The sequence below is a fragment of the Hemiscyllium ocellatum genome, chromosome 24 (assembly GCF_020745735.1).
Source record: "Hemiscyllium ocellatum isolate sHemOce1 chromosome 24, sHemOce1.pat.X.cur, whole genome shotgun sequence".
In the NCBI taxonomy this organism is placed as follows: Eukaryota; Metazoa; Chordata; class Chondrichthyes; order Orectolobiformes; family Hemiscylliidae; genus Hemiscyllium; species Hemiscyllium ocellatum.
Window position 1 is genome coordinate 29,521,765 of NC_083424.1, and position 26,078 is coordinate 29,547,842.

Sequence of the window (26,078 nt, forward strand, 5' to 3'; positions counted from 1 at the left end):
TAAAAATTAATTATACAATTAAAACAATAAGCTAAATTTGAAATTTGTTAACTTGTATTAAGTAGATATTTAAAATGCTGCATGTACAAAGCTCTTTTTATAAGGCTGCATAATAATTTCTTTGTCATTAGAAGTTTAATCAAAGCCAGCATGAGGGGAAATAAATGACTGAACGGTTGTTCATACCAGGTCTGTTATTTTTTCCAGCATTGTTTTAAGCTCAAGCTGATGTTTCTGCTGCTCCTCCTGCTGAGACTGTTCTGATTTACATGTGAGCTGCTCCAAATTTTCCTGTAAACTAGCAATCTTATCATTGGATTGATGATACAGAGCTTGTAATTCCTCTTGTTTCCTAAAGAAAGAAAGCTATTACTTAATCTTTAAATATATAAAGAAAAACAAAAAAAAAACCACAAATAATATGAAATCATTAAATCATAGAACCCGTACAGTGTGGAAAGTGTATAGTTTGTCCACTGCAACTTGCATGCAAACAGGATTCATTGTACTGTCTTCCATTAGCCTACATTCTAACATCTGAAAGAAAACTTACTGATTGTTAACCAATTTCATTGAGACAAAAATCAGTTTTAGACTTGTCAAATAATAGGTAAACAATTTTTTCAATAACAAACATTTAACCACTGCACAAAAGCAATTTTTAACAAAGTACCTTTCTTTCTCTTTCAACTCTTCATTCATCTTTGTCAGCTGTGCAGAGTTATCTCCTGAAGACTTCATCATTTCAGAGATGGTATTCTCAAGTTTGGATTTATCTTGAACGAGCTGCTCTGCCTTTTCCTCTTCAACTTTCATTTTTCTTTCCAGAGCTGATAGAAGTAGAAGCCAACAACAAAATAGTATCAACAGCAAAAAATAAAGCAAAACATGAAAGTGCTGCAAAGAATGGCATAAAAATCTTTCAAACTTCAAAATATCTCAAAAAAGGCTAAACAAGCCAGGGAATAGACTGGTGAGCCTGACTTCAGTGGTGGGCAAGATGTTGAGAGAATCCTGAGGGACAGGATGTACATGTATTTGGAAAGGCAAGGACTGATTAGAGATAGTCAACATAGCTTTGTGTGTGGGAAATCATGTCTCACAAACTTGATTGAGTTTTTTGAAGAAGTAACAAAGAGGATTGATGAGGGCAAAGCAGTAGATGTGATCTAAATGGACTTCAGTAAGGCGTTCAACAAGGTTTCCCATGGGAGACTGATTAGCTAGGTTAGATCTCATGGAATACAGGGAGAACTAGCTCAAAGGTAGAAGACAGAGGGTGGTGGTGGAGGGCTGTTTTTCAGACTGGAGGCCTATGACCAGTGGAGTGCCACAAGGATCGGTGCTGGGCCCTCTATTTTCTATCATTTACATAAATTATTTGGATGTGAGCATAAGAGGTACAGTTAGTAAGTTTGCAGATGACACCAAAATTGGAGGTGTAGTGGACAGTGAAGAAGGTTACCTCAGATTACAACAGGATCTGGGCCAATGGGCTGAGAAGTGGCAGATGGAGTTTAATTCCGATAAATGCGAGGTGCTGCATTTTGGAAAAGCAAATATTAGCAGGACTTATACACTTAATGGTAAGGTCCTCAGGAGTTCAAAGTTTGTGCGAAGATTTGTAGCTCGGGTGCTTGTTGTAGTGGTTCTGTTCGCCGAGCTGGAAGTTTTTGTTGCAAACGTTTCGTCCCCTGGCTAGGAGACATCATCAGTGCTCTGGAGCATCCTGCGAAGCGCTTCTTTGATGTTTCTTCCGGTATTTCCACTATAAATACCGGAAGAAACATCAAAGAAGCGCTTCGCAGGAGGCTCCAGAGCACTGATGATGTCTCCTAGACAGGGGACGAAACGTCCTCAGGAGTGTTGCTGAACAAAGAGACCTTGGAGTGCAGGTTCATAGCTCCATGAACGTGGAGGCGCAGGTAGATAGGATAGTGAAGGTGGCGTTTGGTATGCTTTCCTTCATTGGTCAAAGTATTGAGTACAGGAGTTGAGAGGTCATGTTGCGGCTGTACAGGACATTGGTTAGGCCACTGTTGGAATATTGCGTGTAATTCTGGTCTCTTTCCTATCGAAAAGATATTGTGAAACTTGAAAGGGTTCAGAAAAGATTTACAAGGATGTTGCCAGGGTTGGAGGATTTGAGCTATTGGGAGAGGCTGCACAGGCTGGGGCTCCTAAAAAGACAACAATTGTGGAAATTGACCCTTTGAAAACAAAATTCTCCTCAAACATTTCCACTGCCTCCTCAACATTTGAAGTCAGTGACTGTTACCTCAGTCATCGGCTAAACTGCTCTGGTCTCAGTGACTGATTAGATTAAGAAACTGCCCAGCTCATTTAAAATCCTTCAATGCCCTATATTCTGTCTCACCTTGGTGGGATCCCCAATCATCTCTTTTTCCTTATTTTCAGTGATAACTGTAAGTCATTATGCTACGACCCTCTAATTCTTGGAATCACCTGATTTCAAAAGCATCTTAAACATGCCTCTTCTCCCTCCTTCCATTTCTATTCTCCCTCCTTTTCAGAGTTTATGTTTGCCTCTACCTGATAAAATACTTGAGTCTTCTATTCCCCACTCCCATTTGTCAAGATGAAATGAGACAAATGATTTCAATTTCCCATTAATATGAGGTTCCCCAATAGTACAACGTACAGCATGGTGGATTGTGCAGTGGTTTAACTTGAACTGATAGCAAGGCTGGGTGATTACCCCTACAATGAATTAACACATTCAGTCATTTAGGCACATGGACAAGGTTCAGAGTTGGGATGTTTGAATGAAGCACTCCAATAGCTGTAAATTGGATCTGGGGAAATGGAAACATAATTGAACTCTCAAAAGGTTCTGCCAATTAAAGCAGAGATGATAATGATTGATGGTGTAAATGGTTTCACGATCCTTGGAACATAGGTCGGTTTAATTAATGCCTTCCTTGATGGGCAAATTCTTTTTTTTACACTTTACACAAGAAAAAGAAAACTTATTTGAAAATCAGCTTTATGAATTCACAAAATGCTCACCAGCAAGCTGTGATTTTAGCTCTAACAATTCAGAAGATAGTGATGTGTTCTGTTCTTCTTTCACTTTCAATTCGACAAGCGTCTCTAAATTATGAAAATGGAACATTAAGAACATATTTCAGTTTACTTAAGACCATGGGATAAAATCATTAAAAATACTAGTAACTATTTATGCCCCAGGCATTTAGGAATGGCTATTAACCTTTCCAAGGTATTTAATTTTTTCAACCACATCAGGTTTCCAAACACTTTAATTGCTCATGCTGGAGGGTGGCTCTTTGGGTGCAAACACCTCCCTCAACTGGCCATCTTCATGTGTAAACCTACACAACTAAGATTGGCAGGATGGTCAATTGCAATGATTCCTCCCAGAATGAGTCAAACATTATATTAATGCCCACACATTACAAGCAGCAGCTACTGATTAATGATCAGCAACCGGAATCCAATCTATTTCCTACTCCCAAATAAAGAATCACAAACAAGTAACAAAGGCCCTAGAAACCAGCAAAAGCTGAAATGTCTAACATGCTGGCTTATCTACTACAGTCTACAATCCTTTCAAATCACTATCTAGTTTTCTTAAGAATTTATGTGCTGTATTTCAAAAATGATTTGTGGCGCAGAATTCTCATCCTCCCCTTTATAAAAGTGTTGGGGTACAGGGTAACGATGTAACATTTGGTTGAAACAGCTAGTGTAGCTGGGTTGCCATGAGACAAAAACAAATTCAGATTCATTTAAATTATGCCACAACAAACCAAACTCCAATCAAGTTTGAATTTAGTATTTTGATAATATTAAAACCAATGAAATGATCTGTTGTTTTGGGGTATAAATATTAGACCTTTTGAATAGTTCGCCAGAACAGCAAAGAGAACTGTCAAATGACCAAAAGATATAGGTTGCTATTAAGAGCCCTCTGAGAGGTACATGTCTGGAGAAGAAGGTTGCACAGAAGAAACATTGAAACCAATTTGGAGAGAGAATCTACAGAGGAAACTCAGCAAAGCTGACTGGTTTTGAAAAGTGATTATTTTTCTGTAAATTGCAATTGAGATTTTTAAAAAACATCGGACTAGGATTGTAAAGGGGGAGGTAAAAGGTAGGTTTGAGTGAAAGGAATTCGAATTAATTGTTAGTTAATATTCTCTGTTAGACTAAAAAAAAGTTGTTAATTTTTATTTTAAATAGGGACTTTTGGGATAGTTCTTTGCCTCTTGAATTTTAACAGATTAAGCACGGGGCAAACCTTATCTGTATTGCTGGTTTAAATTAGCAGAGGAGTTTACCCAGTGTCGTAACAATAGGGTTTTCAAATTATCATTGATTCTTTCTGCTCCATTTTATTAAAGCCACACAAACTTCAACAAACTTGATCACAATCCTTCAGAAACATGAACATCTCTACAAAGTAGACCTTCACCTTTTCAGCACATTTAAAAACATTAATTTTTCAAGTTTCTCTTTATAAATGCAACTATTCATTCCAGGTAACATCCTCTTGAACACAGCAGACCTTTTCTATTGTTTTTACATCTTTCCCACAACGGTGTCCAAAAGTGCAAACAATATCATAACATCAGCTGAAGCAAAATCAGAAATGTTCAACTTCGACTTTGATTCATATCTCGACATGAAGCAATTATTCTGTTTTCATTTTAGTGGCTTTAGATTCTTTTAAATAGGCTATCTGCTAATGATTTATGTAACTTAAGGCCAACTCTGGATCACTTCCTTATGTCACTTACTACCCAGACCAACCTTGTTACAACTGCATTTATTCTTGTAAAACAATGCTTTCCAAGTACAATTGCAACTGCATGTTCAAAATTCCAAATTTCATTCATCATATCATTTCACTCGGCACCAACCTGCTTAGTTATATTATTTCTCTCTCTAATGCCCTTGTCACTATGAAAACCAATGTCATATCCTGGTTATTATTCTTGGATGATCCTCATCTATGCTCCCGCAAATCAAAAGGAGAAAGACTGATATAACGGACAACCGGATTAGTCTTTCAGACCTAGCTGGACTACAAATACTATGAGATTACATTCTCTTCTGCCAAAATAGTTCAGCATGCAAATATCATTGCGGAAGGTGAAAGTAACCCCTAACTTTTTTTCTCCACTACAATCTTCTTAAACCTTTCAATCCAGACAAATGTGAGGTGATGCATTTAGGCAAGTTTAAGTCTAGAGCGAATTATACAATGAACGGAAGAGCCTTGGGCAGAGAGATCTGGGAGTGCAGGTCCACTGTACCCTGAAGGCTGCTGCACAGGTGGATAGAATGGTCAAGAAGACATATAGTATGCTTGCATTCATTGATGGGGTATTGACTACAAGAGCTGGCAAGTCATGTTAAAATTGTACAAGACATTGGTTCGGCCGCGTTTAGAATACTGTGTACAGTCTGGTCGCCATATTACCAAAAGGATGTGGATGCTTTGGAGAGGGTGCAGAGAAGGTTTATGAGGATATTGCCGGGTATGGAAGGTGCTAGCTATGAAGAGAGGTTGAATAGGTTAGGTTTATTTTCATTAGAAAAAAGGAGATTGAGGGGGGACCTGATTGAGGTTTACAAAATCATGAAAGGTATAGAGATAAGCTCAAAGTTTGTGTGAAGATTTGTAGCTCGGGTGCTTGTTGTAGTGGTTCTGTTCGCCGAGCTGGAAGTTTTTGTTGCAAACGTTTCGTCCCCTGGCTAGGAGACATCATCAGTGCTCTGGAGCATCCTGCGAAGCGCTTCTTTGATGTTCCTTCCGGCATTTATAGTGGTCTGTCCTTGCCGCTTCCGGGTGTCAGTTTCAGCTGTCCGCTGTAGTGATTGGTATATTGGGTCCAGGTCGATGTGTCTGTTGATGGAATTTGTGGATGAATGCCATGCCTCTAGGAATTCCCTGGCTGTTCTCTGTCTGGCTTGCCCTATGATAGTAGTGTTTTCCCAGTCGAATTCATGTTGCTTGTTGTCTGAGTGTGTGGCTACTAGGGATAGCTGGTCGTGTCGTTTCGTGGCTAGTTGGTGTTCATGTATGCGGATTGTTAGCTGTCTTCCTGTTTGTCTTATATAGTGTTTTGTGCAGTCCTTGCATGGTATTTTATAAACTACATTAGTTTTGCTCATGTTGGGTATTGGCTCCTTTGTTCTAGTAAGTTGTTGTCTGAGCGTGGCTGTTGGTTTGTGTGCCGTTATGAGTCCTAGGGGTCGCAGTAGTCTGGCTGTCAGTTCTGAAACTGACTCATAACGGCACACAAACCAACAGCCACGCTCAGACAACAACTTACTAGAACAAAGGAGCCAATACCCAACATGAGCAAAACTAATGCAGTTTATAAAATACCATGCAAGGACTGCACAAAACACTATATAGGACAAACAGGAAGACAGCTAACAATCCGCATACATGAACACCAACTAGCCATGAAACTAAACGACACGACCAGCTATCCCTAGTAGCCACACACTCAGTCAACAAGCAACATGAATTCGACTGGGAAAACACTACTATCATAGGGCAAGCCAGACAGAGAACAGCCAGGGAATTCCTAGAGGCATGGCATTCATCCACAAATTCCATCAACAGACACATCGACCTGGACCCAATATACCAATCACTACAGCGGACAGCTGAAACTGACACCCGGAAGCGGCAAGGACAGACCACTATAAATGCCGGAAGGAACATCAAAGAAGCGCTTCGCAGGAGGCTCCACAGCACTGATGATGTCTCCTAGCCAGGGGACGAAACGTTTGCAACAAAAACTTCCAGCTCGGCGAACAGAACCACTATAGAGATAAGCTTTTTCCCAGGGTGAAGGATTCAATAACGAGAGGTCATGCTTTCAAGGTGAGAGGTGGAAAGTTTAAGGGGATACACGTGGCAAGTACTTCACACAGAGAGTGGTGGGCATTTGGAACGTGTTGCCAGCAGAGGTGGTAGAGGCAGGCACGTTAGATTAATCTAAGATTCGTCTGGACAAATGCATGAGCAGGTGGGGAGCAGAGGGATACAGATGCTTAGGAATTGACTGACTTGTTTAGACAGTACATTTGGATCGGCTCAGGCTTGGAGGGCTGAAGGGCCTGTTCCTGGGCTGTAAATTTTCTTTGTTTTCTTTGTTTTTTTTTCCTCCACCTTCAGCTCCAACAATGTGCAGAAGCTCTTGGATTTCTTGGTCACTAAAAAAAAGTCTTCCAGTTAGCTGCTTCTGACACGCTCCTCCTAAGCCAGGCCTCTAAGATCACTCCCCCCCCCCCCACCCCAAAAGCAGCTTCACCCTAGCCCTAGTTTGCACTCTTGATAGATTTTCCTTCTTTCTAATCTCACACAATATCATGTGAAAACACATGAATTTCCACATGCATACTGTTAACATACAGCTCTACCTCATCACCACCACTCTTGGCACTTCCACTGTTTCTAAATTGTCTGACTGTTCATCAAATATAAAGCAATGATTGAGCAAAATTTTCAAACTACATATTGGGAAGTGTTACGACATGGGGTTTTACCCTATGCTAATTTAAACCTGACACAGAGACAAGTTCACCTCGCGCCATAATCCATTAAATTTTGAGGGGCAAAGAACTATTCCTGATTTCACTTAAGTTAAAATCAACAATTTTATTGTTTAATTCCAACAGAGAACACTAAAACCATAATTATTTAGTCCTTTCTCTTAAACCTATCTTTTACCTTCCACTCTACAATACTGATCTGATAAAACAACTCCGATTAAGATTTACAAAAAACTTAATCATGTTTCAAAACCAGTCAGCTTTGTTGATTCTCCTTTGGAGATTTTCCTGTTTTTCTGGGTTGTCTCTTCTTTGGTCTTCTGCTGCACAATTTTTCTTATGGATGAGTACATTTCAGAGAACTATTCAGGTAACTATCTGTTTTGTTGGTGCTCTTAGCAGTTCTCCCCTAATTGTTGAAAATGTCAAGTTTTATACCCCAAATGATTGATCATTTCATTGGTTTGATGTTATCAAAACACTAAATTCAAATATGATTGGATTTTGATCGGTCGAATTTGAATTTGTTTTGTACCATGGCAACACATCACCAGCTATTTGTGTCAACCAAATGTTACATTTTTTAAATGTTCAGCACACTGTGCTTTCAGTCAGTCCTGGCCAGCTTCCTCTCTCAAAAGGTATGCACCTACACCTTCATTACAAAAGACCCAAGCCATTGGTTTGGTCAGCATGACAAGCTTTACTCCCTTGCCAGCAACTCCATATTTCTCCCAGGTAACTGCCTGAGGCTGAAACAGACTTTGCAATCTTCATTACATATCTGACCTCAAGATGAGCTGCTGACCATGTAGCCATGCCACTGAGGCCACCTATTCCCACCTGTGACATGCCCAATTCTAACTGCCTCATTCTCAATGGTCCCTAAAGCTCTCAACTATGCGCTAACAATCATTAGACTTCATTATCTCAATGCACTCTTAGCTGGCTTCTTAAACTTTACCCTCCCAATGCTTTATAGAATCTTAATTGTTATAGTACAGATTGGCATTCAACCGATTGTCCAAATGAACAATTCAGTACAACTATTCTCTAGCTCCTCCCTACAGTTTCCTTTACAGATAATAATCCTATTTCCTTCTGAATGCCTCGACTCAACTTGCCTCCACCAATAGTGGTAGCACCTTCAGCAGCCAAAGCCCTACACTCAAACTCCCTCCTCTAGTCTTCATTCCTTTTTCTTATTTTAAGGCACTGCTTATAACTTAGCTCATTAAGCAAGATTTTTGGTCATCTGCCCTGACAACATGGTCTGATGCCTGAAATGTCGATTCTCCTGCTCCTTGAATGCTGCCTGACCTGCTGCGCTTTTCCAGCAACACATTTTTCAGCTCTGATCTCCAGCATCTGCAGTCCTCACTTTCTCCTAGTTGATTTTAACCGACTGCGAATCCTTTTGCAAAGATGCCTTCCTTGAAGAAGCTCTCTTCCTCCCTCTACAAGGATTTCAGTGAATCCCTCTCTCACTATACCCCACAGGTCATCTCCTCTGCCCTGAAACTCTTCAGCCACGTCCTCAAACAGACTCGCTACCAGTCATATCTCCTTCCTCAGCACCTGCCTACAGAATCGACTGACCTCGCCTGGACTCCGGACTACATTCAGACCAACAAAATTTGGACCCAACCAGGACAACCAGTACCTGCAACAAATCCAAAGCCTCCAGCAACAGACCTCCCTCCAGATGCTCCGCTCCACGCTTGCAGCCATGCGCTACTAACTACATTCCCTGCAGTCAGCCTTACCCTAGCAAAAAAAAAATTCCTGAAGAAGGGCTTTTGCCCGAAACGTCAATTCTCCAGCTCCTTGGATGCTGCCTGACCTGCTGTGCTTTTCTAGCAACATATTTTTCAGCTCCGATGTCAAATTTTATTTGGTAGTGCTTTGTGATGTGCCTTGTGAAGCTTTACTATGCTACAAGTGCGGTAAAAAGTTGTTGTTATGATACGTAAAGTCTTTCTATTCACCTTCCACAATGGTATCACACTTTGCACACATCCCTACCTTTTTCTTCCCAGAAGAAATTCATATTTTCCACCCCAAATTTCATTCACCATCTCTCTGACCATCCTGCTAGCATGCATTACCCTGAAGTCTTTTGTGATCTTCATTTCTATCAACTGCATCTTAAAATCTAATGACATGAGCAAATTTTGATTATTTATTATTAACTCTCAACATCTCATACAAAGTATCCAAATACAGACTTGTGTGGAAGTTGTCACATCTTTACAGCTGAGAGATGTTCATTCAACCCAACGAATCACTTTTGGTGCTCCAACTATCTCTTTATTCGTCTGACCACGTTATCTTTAATTCCTTGAACCATTATCTTTGCTGCAAACATCTTATGCCCTCAGTAAATTCAAGCAGGGAAACCCTTTATTGTACTTGAATACGTTTAACTGACCTTGCATAGTCTGCTGTAGTTTTTGCTGTGTCTCTGATGTGCTGTCAAGCTTTTCCTTCTGAAAGTAAGCACACTACTTTTAAAAGTTTCAAGTCATTTCATCCCAGGTTAAAAAATTAATCGTACTCCCTCAATGCTCAAGATTATCAAAGGATTTTCAACAAATAATATATAATAATCACATACAATAATATTAAATATAGGAATGTTGCAATAATCACATCAAACACGTTTTTAAGCACCAAAGAATATCAAGGAAGCATTTTTGTCACTTCTTTGCACAACATACGTTTGTTAGTAAACCTTTGTGCCACTTACCACAGCCGTTACATTTGAAGGGAAAGAAAAGAACAACGTATTATCGTAACAGGTTTTTATAACTTAGATAACTTCTATTCAGGAAATTTATAATTGCAAAAACGAAGTCTCAAACACTGTTAAAGACTAATGTAAAATAGCAACTACTAAAGTATTGGCATTAGCTTGTAGGCTTTCAGTAAACAAATGTAAACACTCAAGCATCATCACAAACAGTAACTAAACAAGTATTGAATGTTCTAATTATTTGATAAAAGACGAACAGTGGAAAGATTTCAGCTTATGAAAATCCATATTTCACAAGGCATCTATTTTTAAAAATACTATAAACAGTACTTTATTCCTATCTCAAACAGACTTTGCCACACAGAAGATGAAGTGCAATGAGCCACTTACCATGGATTGCAGTTGCTGTTCCAAAATTTGTTTATCCTGACTCACTATAGCCAGGTTTTTCTCCAAATTAATAACTGCCTGAGCTTGTTCCTCAAGCTGTTTGATCAAATCAGTAACCTAATAAAAGCATGCAAATTCATTGCAAAAAATAAAAAGCAAAACAGATGAATGTCCTGAAATAACAGAAATCAAGAATAAACTCAAAAGAGAGAAAAAACAAATTTAAAGCTACAATAGACAAAGCAATTCTTTAAAATTTTTAAACACAGTTCAACTTGATTTTTTCAAACATGATCAAAACAATACATGAACAAAAACACAGAAATACATATATTATTTAGAGTCGTAGAGATGTACAGCATGGAATTTGTTGTGATTGTAAATTTCTGTTTTTAAGCATCTACAGTATTAAAAGTAGATGGAGGCAGGTTGGTTAGCTCCTATATAACTATTTAAGCATGAGGTAGGTTGCTCAAAGAAATTAATGGCTGGGTAAATTTTCAAGACTGATTTCTCTGAAAGTTACGTTTAAATATTCCTCCTGTAAAACATTTGACTTTTCTTATTTTGAATATTGCAGCTTTAATTTAGCAAAATAAATTAATAGAAATGTAAAAATATTATCTTTGTTTTAATCAAAATTAACAATGCAGATAAATCAATAAGTAGCATGCAAATACATGGTATGAAACAACTTGGCACTGTAACAGTCAAAGTCTAATGCAGCATAATTATTCACTCAAATTGCAATAACCTGCATCTGAAAACACCTCATCCCTTCAAATTTAGGCTAACTCATATCTTGATGTTCTACTTTACTGAACAATTCTCTAGTAAGAATTGAATGCTGATCGTCAAATATTAACTAACATAAAAATTCACCTAAATGAGTTATTCTGTTCAGCTAACATAGATATGTCTCTCTGTGGTTTTGTTTATTCTGAAAACTGCAAAATGCACACTGAAACGAAGACAACTTTTAGTTTTAGTCTGTATAAGACAATGAAATCAATATTTAACATATTCCATAATGTAATGTTATATATCATTTAGATTATTTTTGAATAATAATTCAAAAGCAAAATATATGCAGATATTCAAACATTGCCATGGCTAAAGGTAAAGAAAAAAGTCTTCAAATGTACAATAGTGGTCATGCATTTCAAGTGTCCATATTACAGTAGTCATGGTTGACAATTTGGGAATAGATTACATTTACCACATGTATACATGTGCCAATACCTATAATAAACATTCAGCTATCAAAATGAGCTTTTAAAGAAAAAGAAATGCAGCTTCTAAATTAACTGTGATATCAATTATGTCATTACAGGGATACGAAGAACAAAGTTCAATGCTTAATTAAATCAAACATTAAGAGCAAGCCTATAACATCTAGGTGAAAAATACAGTACTTTACTACAGCAATGCATTTCCCATGCTAAAAGATCATATGAAAATTTCAATAATACTCCTTTATAAAAAGGATCAGTAGAAAGAACAGCCTACATCACAGCAAAAGACTTTGCAAACCATCAATGATACCATACCATTCTTACACTGTACAGATTCTGGAAAAACTGACTTCTGTTATGCAATAACATGCTAGATATGCTCAAAACTTACATTTCAATATCAAAAATATTTATTACACATGATAATCACAGGCTGTAGAAGCATGTGGACATGATATTAATCTTGAAAATATTTGCAAATTCATCACTTCATTTTCTTCCTATAGAAATTTCACAACTTAATATTCTTAAGAATATGGTACAGATTGATTTCATTACACTTTGCTAGCCAGATCCATTTGACAAAAATGTCTGGACCTCATAAAAAGCAAGAGGCAAAATCATTCAAAGAGGAAAAAAAAAATCTTAATTCTTTTAAAATCATGGATTGGACTTGCAAGAATTACAGGTCTTTTTTATGACCTAGAATCAGAAGTTCATAAATCAAACTGAAAATGGTCAGCAATGGTATTGAACTTATTTTTTATTTTTGATGATAATGGACATTAAAGTTTTTATTTGCAAGAGAACCTCTTAGATTTCACAAATATTAAACTGAAAAGAAGCTTACCACAGCTTCCTAGCACCCTGCTAATTAATTTTATGGTTGCTTTGTGATTGAATAATTAATGTGCTCATAATATGAAAAGGGATGAGAAATGGAAAAATAAAATAAATTGATGGAAAATAATACAAACCTTGCTACCTTCAGAAAGTTTTAAAGCTTCACTGCTTTTCCTTTGTAACTCAAAGACCATAAGCTTCTCTTCAAGCCTTTTGATTTCCTCTTTACCTTGAGACTCAGTTTCTTGCAGCAATTCATATCCTAACACTTTTTCTTCAGCCGTTTTCACTTTAGCTGTTAGGGCTTCTATGATTTGGGTCTGTTCATTACACTTATCCTGCAACACTTGCAGTTCCTTTACCTTCAGTTGCGTGTTTTGTAACTTTGCCAAGGTCTCTTCCATCTCTTCCAGGTGTTGATTTGTAGCAGATTCCAGTTGCGACTTAAGAATTTCTGTACCTTTCTCACTCTCTGTAGTAACTGCGAATAGTTGCGATTTTAGTTCTTCCATCTTTTTTAGGTAGTTAGACTTTTCAAAATCTTGTTTAATTTTAATATTCTCAAGTTCCATTTGATGCTCAGTTTTAAGCATTTCTAAGGTACTTCTCAGCTCTAGGAGCTCTGTAGTTTGGGCACCTGCTCCTTTACTGAAAGACAACTTGAGTTCTTCCATAGCTTGCTGATGAGATTCAATTGCAGACTCCAGCTTACATTTCCACAGATTAATAACCTCTGAATTTTCAATATTGGCTTGATCCAATTTAGACTTCAGGATTTCATTCTCCTTGGATATTTTTCCACTGTCAGTTTGCAATTGTTTAACAATCTTTTGGTGGGCTGTTTCTGAAGTTTCAAATTTTTCTTTGAGTGCATCAAGTTCATTTTTATGCTCTGTACTCATTGTTGTTAGCTTATCTCGCATACTGTTGAGTTCTTCCAAGAGAGGAGAGGTACTGTCCACAGTACCTGAGCCTTCAATGCTCATTAGTCTATGTCGAAGTTCTGCAACTTCTTTTGTGCGTGACACAAGATCCTTTTCCAACTCCATAATCCTTGACTTCTCAGACACTGTGGCTACCTGTGCATTTCCCCCAAGAAAGCGTAAATAACAATGTGAAATACATTTAATACGTTTTCATATTTATTCAGAATATACTTAAGTCTTGTAACTGTGATACATTTGTGTATCTAATATATACTGTAAGACTTTCAAAATCTTGACTAACAATTTAAAAGTTCAAATACATCAGTTGCATATTTAGTCATACCAAGAACAGTGCATTTTGTTTTGACATAGAACAGCCATTAATAATTATGACATTCTTCCAGTGGCTGCGAGGGAATCATGTAAGATGATGCTCAGATTTACAAACCTGCAAAGTACCAGACTGAATTATTTGCCTGTGATCCTAGGTAATGGGAATGGTGAAGGCACATCAATTCAACACCTAAATTGGAGTGAGGTGACACACTGGTACTTAATCCTCATTTCTGTGCAGTGAAGTGTGAGACAGGATGATGTGAATTTGCTGAAATTTTCTTTAACCTTGACACTCAATATCAAGACAACACAAGAATAATGGACATCTAGCAAGGGGGACCAGAGGACATACAATGCTTGTGGAATTGTACTTTAGGTGTATCACTAGCTCCAAGAAAACAGAACAGTTAAAAAAGGAAAACAGTTTTTTTTTAAAAACCTCCTCTGCATTTTTTGTATCATTCCTATACTACAGTATATGGAAAATAGTGCAACAAATAGTAAACAAAAGCCACAGGTACATGTGGTTAAAAAAAATTCAAATTAACGTAATAGCTGCATTGTTTTCTGTATTAGTTGATCTTAATAGAAACAATGAGTAAGAAAAGAACTGGCCTGGTATCTATAGGCTGGTACAGTTCATTTAAACTAATCACCTCAAGTTACTGCTTGGAACTCCAGCTAGGAAAAATGTGGATGCCTGATGACTTGTGGGAGGTGGGCGGGGGGGAATAAATAAAAATCAGGTTTGGCTGTGTTGATTTCTGTGACTTAACAGTTTGACATCACTATCCAGGTGTGTAGATGGTGTTCGTGGTCATTTGGACAAAGGGAATGGTTACCCTAACGGCAGTTACTGCCTTCTGAAAAGATGGGGAGCATAAAAGAAATAAATTTCCACATAGTGTCTTTTGCCACTATTAATATAATATGCTCACTATAAGCAAATGTTCAAAGTCATCAAAGATGGATCATAGTAGTTTCAGGTAGAAAACAGAAACTCCTGAATACAGTGTAAATAAATTGATATATTTGTTGTGTTCATGACAATACTAAACAGAGTCAACCACAATCTTTTTAATGTCAATATTGCTGTAAACACAGAAAAATAAAAGCTATCTGGTCATTTTTAAAGAGTGACTGGATCAGAAACATTAACTCTGATTTCTCTCGGCAGGTGCTGCCAGACCTGCTGAGACTTTCCAGCAATTTGCTTTTGTTTCACATTTCCAGAATCCACAATTTTTTCATTTTTATTTTAAAAGCTACTTGGTACTTTCCCACTAGGTAGGAATATTTCTCAAGGTAATGTAGACTTCTCACTTAACTTCCATCAAGATAAACTCCTTAATGCTCTGCATTATAATCCCAATCTTACTTCAAATCAGATATTCACTCAGTTTTTAATGTATTAATTGACATGAAATTAATCGTTTTGTATCACGAACTATTTAAGTGCAGGAATGCTACAAATTTAGGCAAGAATTCTTATTCTCCTACTCTTCATTCTATGTTCTTAGTTCACAAATTCTGATTCCATTTACATTATTTATTCTTTTCAGCATTTCAAATATTTGAATGATTTGTCATACACATTTTACTTGGCTCATGAATGTTAAAGATTTTGGAATCTGAAGTCCTAAAACAATATCATTGCTATTTTCTGAATATTCTACAAATGGTCAGTGTTGACTATCATAGAGTTTAAGCATTATATCCTATGGATGAGTCCTGAATTCGAAGATCACTTCCTTTAATTTGTATATCCATAATCATTCAAAAGAAAGTGGTACATCAGTCACATTACAAATCATTATATCAAACATTGTGCATACACAAATTAGGAGTTTCCATTTTGACCTGAATTTATGGCAATTATACCGTTTCAATAACATTTGGGATCTTAGAGTTTGTTTTGAAAACGCAAGCTCATTGGTAGTGAATGCTATCAAAAAAATTAGTAAAACATTATTACATTTTCTACTTGCCATGTACTGCCAAAATACTTATGCAGTACTATTTACAATGCTTTTCATTACTACAATGAACAACAGTATATATTCTGTCATTCTCAAGTTTGAGCTCAAAGCTAATTGTAGGACTTAGAAGCAACCTTTAACCATTGGACCTTTATCAAAACGTTCACACAAATTAAATCAAAACAACATTTGAGAACCGGATCAATTCTCAGCCAGTATGCAGCACTTCAACAACTATTTTTTTTGCTAAAAGACTAACTGCAGATGGGTATAACTTGGTTCTTCAATATTTCTGGCGAAAAAATGGATAACTCTAACAGAACTGCTCTTTTGTTGAACCAACATGAGCTCTATTCAAAATGCAGAACTGTGGCTTGTGGGTTCGCAGCCATGTGCATCTGTTAAAACAAAGCAACCAAATAGATATTCCCATGTCAGAAAGAAAAAAATGTATACCGGAAAAACAACCACTATGCTAGAAACTCCTCGGACTAGTTCAAAGCAATAACAACTTGTACTTAAGATAATGAAGCATCCCAAAGGTCTTCAAGGAGTACAATCAGATAAACACTGATGATGTCCCAGGAGATGTTAGGACATCTGACTAATGGTTAAAGAGGTAGGTCCTTTCATAAGCATCTTAATGTAAAAGGTTCCTGGAGAAAGATTCGGTGCCTTTTATATTTACAGTTGAAGACACAATGACTAATGGAGAGGAAGGTAAAAATCTTTTTATTTGTTCTTGGGATGTGGACTTCAATGATGAAACCAGTATTTAATGACGATCTTTAATTTTTTTTGCAGGTGGTGGTGGTCAGCCACATCTTTGAACCACTGTAGTCTATTCTAAATGCTTCCAATGCTGTTAGGTAAGGTGCTCCAAAACTTTGGTCCAATAATGGAAGAGGAATAGTGATTTACTTTCTCTGTCCTTCTAAGCAATACAGGTTGCGGGTTTAGGAGTTGCTGTTGAAAGCAGCTTATCAAGTTATTGCAGTGCTTTTTGTAAATACTACAGCCTTTGCACACAAATCACGAGGGAGGAAGCTCTTTTGTGAAGCAGATGAAGATCGGTGGCTGAGGACACTGTCCACAAGAACTCCCTTGTTGATATCATGAGAATGAAATATGGGGCTCCTCAATGCCACACTCCATCAACTGCTGCTTTAATGTCAAAAGCAGTCATACTTATATCTCTGAAATTCAATTGTCTTGTCTATGTTATACTAAGATTGCAATATGAGCAGGAGTTGTGCGTTTCTGGCAAAGCCCAATCTGAGTATCACTGTGTAAGTAATTGGTGAGTAAATGATGCTATAGTACAGTCAACAACTTTCATAATTTTGCTAACATTCAAAGTAGTCTGGTGAGACAGTGGGAGGCTAAAATGGATTTTCTCTCCTTTTCGTTGACATAAACTTGAGCAATTTTGCATTTGTCAGGTATAAGTCCAGGGATAGCTATTAGACAAGCTCAGAGGCCAGAGACTATCACTGCCCATAGTCTATGCCGCATCCACTGCACTGAGTGTTTAGTTAATATCACATGGAGTGAATTGAATAGAATGAACTGAAATTTAACTTTTGTGCTGGAGATCTTAGGAGGCCAAATGGATTATCTACTCAGTACTTCTGGATGAAAATGGTTTTGAATTATTCAGCCACATGTTTTGTATTTGTGTGCTAGGCTCTGTGAGCATTAAAGATGGGCATATCCGTGGAGTCTTCTCCCCCTCTTCTTTCATTGTTTACCACCATTCATACCAGATGCAGCACAAATACAGTTTAGACCTAATTCACTTGTTTTGGGATTGCTTACCTCAGTCTATAGCATGCTACTTCCGTTATATTTGTTTATGGAATCTAGGTATTGCTTGGTGAATTAGCATTTATTGCTCATGCCTACTTTCTCCAGAGAAGTTGGTAAGTCTTCATCTGCTTTAGTTAGTGTCTACAGGCACCCACTGTGCTGTTAGGCAGAGAATTGTTGTTTTTGACTGAGCAACAGAGAAGGAACAGCATGAAGTTCCAAGTCAGAATGGTGCTTGGCTTAGAGGAAACTTGCAGATGGTGATATTCCCATGCTTCTGTTTCCCTTGTCCTTCTTTAGGAAGAGACTGTCAAAGGAGCCTTGACAATTTACTGTAGTGTACCTCGTTGACGTGACATATTGCTGTCATTGTGCATTGGTAGTGAAGGAAGTTGAAAGTGCACATTGTGAAGGACGGAGCGTGGCAATGAGGGAGTGAGAGGGAGTGAGGGAGGGAGGGAGGGAGCGTGACTGCAAGTGGTTGCCAATCAAGCAGACTGCTTTAGCCTAGACCATGCAGCCAGGAACCAGTGTTCATTCTGGAATTGTACCCATCTAGGTAATTGAGGGAGAGTATTCCATTTCACTCCTGACTTGTATCTTGTGACTGGCATTGGGGAGATAGGAAGTGAATTACCTGTAGAATTCCAGGACTCAGACCAGTTTTTGTAGACAGTATGCATATGCTTAGTCTAGCCCAGTTTCTCGTCAGTTCAATTGATGATAGTGAGAGATTCAACAACAGTAATGTCATTGAACATCAAGGGTCAATGGTTATAAATTCTCTCTTGTTGGAAATGGTCACTATCTGGCAACTGGGTAATAAGCGGCAAACAGCATTTGCACACACAGGGCAAAAACAAAATCCAAGCACTGCTGCATTTGGACACAGACTGCTTCAGCATCTGAGGAGTCTCAAATGGTACTCAGCATCCTGCAATAATCAGTGTACATACTGAAGATGGCTGTACCGAGGGCCCTACCTTAAAGAACTCCTGCACTGATATCCTCAAATGGAGATGATTATCTTCCACCAACCACAACAAACTTCCATTGAACTTGGTCTGACTGTGAACAAGAGATTTCCCCTCAAATCCCATCAACCCAGGCAACAAGGAATTCAGGCACATAATTCTTTGTAATTTTCACCATACGTAGACATGGTGGTTCAGGCAGCATTTAGCACGTTTGTCTTCATTGCTGAGACCTTTGAGTACAGGAGTTTGGATACCATGCTGTAGTTGTACAGGACAATGATGGGACCTCTTTTGGAGTGTGCAATTCTGCTTGCTCTGTTATAGGAAGGATATTATTAAATTGGAGAGGGTTCAGAAAAGATTTACCAGGATGTTGATGGGAATGGAGAGTTTGAGTCACAAACATAGGCTGGGACTTTTTTTCACTGGAGTGTAGGTGGTTTAGGGGTGACCCTATGGAGGTTTAGAAAATCATGAAGTGAATAGCAAGAGTCTTTTTCCTAAGGTGAGGGAATTCAAAATTGGGAGCATATTTTTTCAGATGAAAGGAGAAATTTTTGAAAAGGTCAGGAGGAACAACTTTTTAATATATATAGTGTGGTTTTTGCATGGAATGAACTGCCAGTGGTAGTGGTAGTTGCATATACAGTTACAATATTAAAAGAAATTTGGATAAGTACATGAATAGGGCCAAATGCAGACCAATGGAACTAATTTAGTTTGGGAACATGGTCGGCGTGGACTAACTGGACCGACGGGCATGTTGCCATGTTATATGACTCTAGCTTTGCTAGGCATTCTTACTGACATGCAATGAAATACTGCTCTGATGTCAAGGGCAGTCACTCTATCCTCAACTCTGAAGTGCATCTCTTTGTCCATGTTTGGACACAGGCCATAATGAAGTTAAGAGATGAATGGCCCTGGTAGTGTCCAAACCAAATGTCAGGGAGCAGTTGCTCCCTTGTGAGTGCTGCTTGATAGCAGTGTTGATGACCTTTTCCATCACTTTTCTGATGATTGAGAGTAGACTGTCAGGTTTGCAATTAGCAGGGCTGGTTTTGTGCTGATTTTGATGTACAGGACATACCTGGGGAATTTTCCACAAGGTGGATCGATCCAATATTGTACATGTACTGGAACAAATTGGCTAGGGGCATGGTTACTTCTGAAGCACATCTTTAGTATTATTGCCAGAATGTTGTCAAAATCCATAACCTTTGCAGTGCTTTCAAATCATGTACAGAGTCAGAGCAGGTCTCCAGCACAGTAAAATGCCTTTCAGCCAACAGAATCTGAACCAGTCAAAAACAAGCACCCAGCTATGCTAGCCCACTTTGCAGCATTTGGCCCAGAGACTTGCATGCTTTGGCATCATGCAAACACACAACTTAATATTTAAATGGTAAGAGGATTTCTGCCTCTGCCACCCTTACAATCAATGAGCTCCTGATTCCCATCATCTTCTGGAAGAAAACATTTCCTCATAGCCGCTGTAAACCTCCTGCCCATTATCTTAAATCTATGGTCAGTAATCTCTCCACAAAGTGAAAAAGTTCTTCCTTCTGTCGCTCAATTTTATTCATCTTCCTGAGCTTCCTCTACTCCAAAGAAAACAACCTAGTCCATCCAATCTCTCCATAACCAAAACTCTCCAGCCCAGACAACATCCTCCTAAATCTCCTCTGCACCCTCTCCAGTGCATTCACATTCCTTCTATAATATAGATTCCAGAGGAGCACACAATGTTCTAGCTGTGGCCTACCCAACATTTTTTTTTTAAACAGTTCCAGCATAGCCCCTCTGCTCTTAAACTTCACATCTCAGTTAATAAATGCAAGTATCCCATATGCCTTCCTAACTATTTTGTCCATCCATCCTACTACCTTGAGGGGTTCTTGATAATATGGAGGAAACTAAATTGGTTGAATATTGGAATTTTAAGTGCCGGGGATCTCAGAAGGAGGCCAAGATAGTTGGCACTTCTGACTGAAGTTGGATGCACCTTCTTCAACCTGTTTAAGCATTTAAGTCCTGTGTTGTAGTTTCACCCAATTGGCAACCCAGTTTCCTGTACTGCTCCTAACATGTAGTTGCACACTTCTCATTGATGTGGTCCCCTACTTTGGTGCTAATGGTAGAGGACATGGCAAAAAAAAATAAGGTTGCAGATTATGTTTGAATGCAATTTTGCTGTTAATGATAACTCACAATAACTGATGGAGATCCAGTTTTGACTTAATGGAGATGTTTAGAATCTCTCATTTGGGACAGTGATAGGGTTTACGGAGTGTGAAGAGAGGATGATGCACGAGTTACTTCTACCCAACACTGTCACAGGCTGGTGCATCTGAAATAGGTAAACCGAAGAAGACAGGACCAAGTATATTTGCCCATTGTATTGGTTCTCTCGCTACCTACTGGAGAACCATAGTATCAGCTTCGATCCTCAGAACACAGTAAGTTAAATCAGTAGTGGTTATCAATGCAGTTGATGGTGGACAGATGTTCATTAACCAGAAAACAATCTTCCAAGTAGAGGAAAACTGAGTCTTCAGTTGTCACAGCCCAAGAGGGAGTAATCAGCAGGAATTTCCTTGCCCATATTTGATGGACTGCCATAAGATTTCATTGGGTCCACATTCAAAAAGGACAACCTCCACAGTCATCCTTCCCTGACTATGCCACATCATCTGCTGGGAGAAAGAAAGGATTGCAGATGCTGGAGATCAGAGTTGAAGAGTGTGATGCTGGAAAAGCACAGCTGGTCAAGCAACATTCAGGAGCAACAGAATTGACATTTCGGGCATAAACCCTTAATCAAGAAGGCTTTATGCCCAAAATGCCGATTCACCTGCTCCTCACATTATCTGCTGGGTTTGTCCTTCATTTGGGATAGAACATAACCAGAGATGGTGATGAGAGTCGAGGGCATCAAGTAAGAAGCACAATTCTCTGAGTAAACCCATGTTCAGTTGATGTATTAGTCCATGGTACAGCTCTCAATTTTGGCACTAATTCCACAGATGTGCGTGAGAAGGACTTTGCAGAATTGTGTGGACTAGGTGTGCCTTTGTAGTGTCCAAACCTGATGCCTAACTGGTGGTAGGCAATCCATTATGTTTTATTATTACTGTACTGTGTTGGAATGGGAGCATTAGGCTATATCAGAGGGCACTTTGGTGTCAACCATATTTCTTGTAGTCTGAAGGCTTAACTAGTAAAAGTGGGAGATACCCACCTCTCAAAGTCATTAGTAACCAAGATGGGATTTTACGACAGTGAATAGTTTCATGATCAAGTTTAGTCACTTTGCATTCCAAATTTATTTAACTTACTGCATTTAAATTTCTGATCTAGGAAATGAAATTTGAACTCATTATCTTCAAGTTTTGAAGGACGATGGACTAGGACTGAGGCAATGAAAGGATTTGAAGACAATGAAATGTTCTATTCAAGACATTGACCTATGGTTGCTTGCAGTCCACCAATGAGCAAAAGAGTGATGGCTAAATTGGTACAAGTGAGGAGGCATAGCAGCGTTTAAGATGGGATGGTGAAGAGAACACTAAATTTGGCAGAAGGTAGAGGTGAAGATTTCAGTGGTAGATGGACTGAGGCAAGGCAAAGATGAGCAACAGTATAGAAGTGGAAATAGATGGCCTTGGCAATGGCTAGAGAATGGGATTGGGACCTAGGTCTGGTCGAGAACGACTCCAAGATTGAAAAAAATTATGGATCTCCCTGAGACAATGTTCAGGAAAGGAATTATATTATTGGAGAGGAAACAGAGTTTGTGACGGGAATTTGCAGTATGATTGAAATTAGGACTCCCACTATACTCTGTTACAGCTCTTTCATGAGTTGGTGAGGCCACTGATCACAGGTAGGAAATAAAGGAGGAATAAAGGTGTTTGTTTAAAATGCTCAAGCGTAACAATACATCTCTAGGTCAATCTGGTCTGAAAATAAGAGCAACCATGCTTCTCTGCTTGTTAATTCAAAATAGCATGTTCACTCCACAATTCCTCATCTGTTGTAACTGGATCATACTTTTAGTGAAATAGGTTCTGAAGAAAACTTGAGCAATTTTTTCTGATAATGAAGATGGTACTTTGAAACATTTGGAGCGTGTGAAGTGATATTTATGTGCACAAAGTATTTACCAGTGTAGCTTTGTTCAAAAAGTGGTCTGTCTTCTAATTTAATCAAAAAAAAATTACTGTGCACAACTAACCATGCAGATGACCTATTCTCACAGCACACTGGTATGAGAATGTACTGCTTGTGGCAGAATGTGGGCTGATACTGGGACTCCAGAAAAACAATGCCTATTTTTGAAGTAGATCTTCAGGAAAATGCTCTGCTTAGGCTATTTTTGAGCAAGTGAGGACAAACTGAAAGTTATGTTAGTGTCAACATCTCTCATACGCTCTCAGCAATGGGTTAAACAAAACCATTAGAAGCAGCAAAGGAGCATACGGTATTTACTCACTCATTTAAGGCAGGGTGCGCGGATTAAGACATGAAAATATATATCAGAAACACATTTCTTTAATAAAAAATTGTTTGATTATTCAACACTTTGGGATCTGATATTGCCAAAATTTAATTCTAAAGTGTACCTAACACTACTAAAACAGGAAAAAAAACTTCATACATTGGTAGATGTTTGCATTGGTAGGGGGTCAAGCATTACAAAAATAAAGTTACTCACACTGACTTATAACCAGTTTTGGATACATGCCATAAACTGAATGGAGTTCATCAAAACAGTGAAATCCATTACCCTAGTGTCTTCTAACTCCCTCTGGAGTTTTTCAGCTTTGGTCTTTTCAAAGAGCAGGCTCTGTTCAAGCTCCTTAATGCGGGCATGCTCCAGTTTGGTCTGCGTCTGTTAGTAAAAAGGGAGAGGAAGAGAACACACCAGTGCCACCATCACATGCCAGCACGACAGGAGGGAGCCACATGCAGGTTTATCCACCAGCACCTTCTGCCTTTTATAACAGTTAGGAAAGCAAAAGGTAAATTGGACACAGAAATAGGATGGAAGGAAAGAGAAATGTTTAATGAAAAATTGTACCAAAATGGTACAGAGGAAAACATAGATGGGGAATTAAAAAAATACAGCTTTCAAAAGGCAGATTCAAGTTTCATGCAGACAGTGTATAGTTTTAAATATCATCATAGTTCAAATCAGAACAGTTAATACTTAAAGTTTAATACTGTAAACCCCTTTGTGTGTTTGAAATATTAGTTTAACTGAATTAAAATCAAATTTGAAATTATATTGAAGGTAAAACATTAAGAACAGAAAACAGCAAACGCATTTTGCTTTTTTTAAAAATATCAATTAATCTTTTTGTATGTCATTGGGTTATATGATAATTAAAAGTACATTTCTCACAACATTTTTTGTTTGTAGAACGGTTTTCAATGCACCTGCATTTGGATTTGTTCATTTGTGCACACAATTTCAAAAAAAAATTAAGAACTAGTCACATGCCTCCTTATGAGATCTATACAAACTGTATCAGTGCCTTTCAAAAAACAAGTAATGGGAATTAATTGGTATGATCATGTCCAGAATATCTTTAAGAGCCTCAATTGATAGATTTTCTTTACAAGCTCAGATTTCACATACAGATCATTGCCCAAAGGCACTCTCCAGAGATCAAATGACAAAGATACAAAGCTTTTGTTTTAATTTCAACTTACTTTGGACACATTCCTCATGCAGTACAGTGATTATTTCATTATTATTTAATAGGTCATGAGAACATAAGATACAGAAGCACCAGGCCAGTCAGCTGGCCAGGGTTGAACCTACTCACTATTTGCCAAGATAACAACTGTTCTGATTATGACCTTAACTCCATTTTCCTATCTATTATCCATAATGCTAAATTCCCTTTTAAGTTTTAAAAAAAAACCTGTCCAACTCAGCCATGGATATATTCAATGGCCTAGTCTCCACTATTTTCTATGGAAAAGAATTTCAAAAACTATCAACTCAGATGAAATTCCAATCTTTAATTTAAATGAGACACCCCTTACTTTGAAACTCAGCACCTTCACGAGATTCTGCCAAATGAGAAAACATTCTCTCAGCATCTCCCCTATCAAGTCCCTCAGAATGCTTACAATGTTTCAATAAGATCAATTCATGATTCACGCACAAGAACAATCCAGCCTCTGCACCACTGCATTTTATGGTCTTGGACTATATAAATATTCTACTTCTCTATTCTTCCTGAGAAAGTGGACAAGCTCATACTTCCCTACATTATACTGCATCGGTCAAATTATTGCCTAACACATTACTTATCTACATTCGTAGATAAGTAGCCTCGTCACAACTTGCTTTCCTACTTTGTCTCAACAGCAAATATGACTACAGTACAGTCAGTCCTTTTATCCAAGTCATTAACTTAGATTGTAATTAGTTGAGGCTCCAATACAGATATCTGTGGCAACCCTCCAATTTAGTTTTCCACCATGAAAAAGAACCATCTTGCTCAATTTTTTCTTGTTAGATAGCCTATCATGAAGCCATGCTAATATCATCATGGCACGTTCAGAATAATTTGCTGAGATCCTGAGACAATTCCAAAATAATTCAAACTCCTAATCCATTAATAATCTTAATTTTGCAAAATTTCAGCTGTTTCAAAATAGCCAGTTTCTCTCACTGGCAAAACAGAAAATCTATTGTAAGAATGCCAGTTATAAGTCAAAATTCCACAGTGATAACTTCAGACTAGTAACACGTCTAAACTTGTCATGTGAATGTGTCAAGCAATCAGAGCAATGGCCCAAATGTGTGGAATCATGAAGACTGAATGAGTCATCATGAGACATTAAGACCTCTCTGTGAAAAGGCATGCAAGACCTTAAACTATGGTTGAATCTGTGGGAAAAAGTGAAGTTGATACACCAAGCGGAAAACAATAGCACAAAAAGTGCACACTGTGATGGAGTGGAAGATTCCCATATTAAACTTGCACACCATTTTGAAACACTAAGTATGCCAGAACAGTTGACCGGCAGAAATTTACTCCAGCAAGAGAGAGACATAGGACAGCTGCCTTTCACAACACTAAAGAAGCTCTCCCAAGACAATGCAAGCAGGGAACGCTCTCATCTGTCTAGGCCTGCTGGAAAAGGAGTACCCTGGATAAAGAACCTGGGCCAAAATGGAGTTCATCTGTTGTGACAATCTACTGAACTGTTTCAAGTCAACATATAGTCTTTCACTCAGAAAGCAATGA

At 38.2% G+C, this 26,078-nt stretch overlaps 1 protein-coding gene across 2 annotated transcripts in view; it reads right to left on the reverse strand.

Moving 5' to 3' along the window:
- clip1a (CAP-GLY domain containing linker protein 1a) overlaps positions 1-26,078 on the reverse strand; it is a 166,490-nt gene that overhangs the window by 64,178 nt on the left and 76,234 nt on the right. Inside the window, exons 9-15 of one of the 2 annotated variants that reach the window (XM_060843647.1) lie at positions 23,597-23,701; positions 12,915-13,859; positions 10,703-10,819; positions 9,989-10,046; positions 3,031-3,114; positions 674-830; positions 187-352 (exon numbers count right to left, since the gene is read on the reverse strand). In XM_060843647.1, coding sequence (XP_060699630.1) covers positions 187-352; positions 674-830; positions 3,031-3,114; positions 9,989-10,046; positions 10,703-10,819; positions 12,915-13,859; positions 23,597-23,701 — 1,632 coding nt within the window. The remainder of the gene's footprint in view (positions 1-186; positions 353-673; positions 831-3,030; positions 3,115-9,988; positions 10,047-10,702; positions 10,820-12,914; positions 13,860-23,596; positions 23,702-26,078) is intronic. The other variant, XM_060843645.1, reaches the window with a different exon arrangement.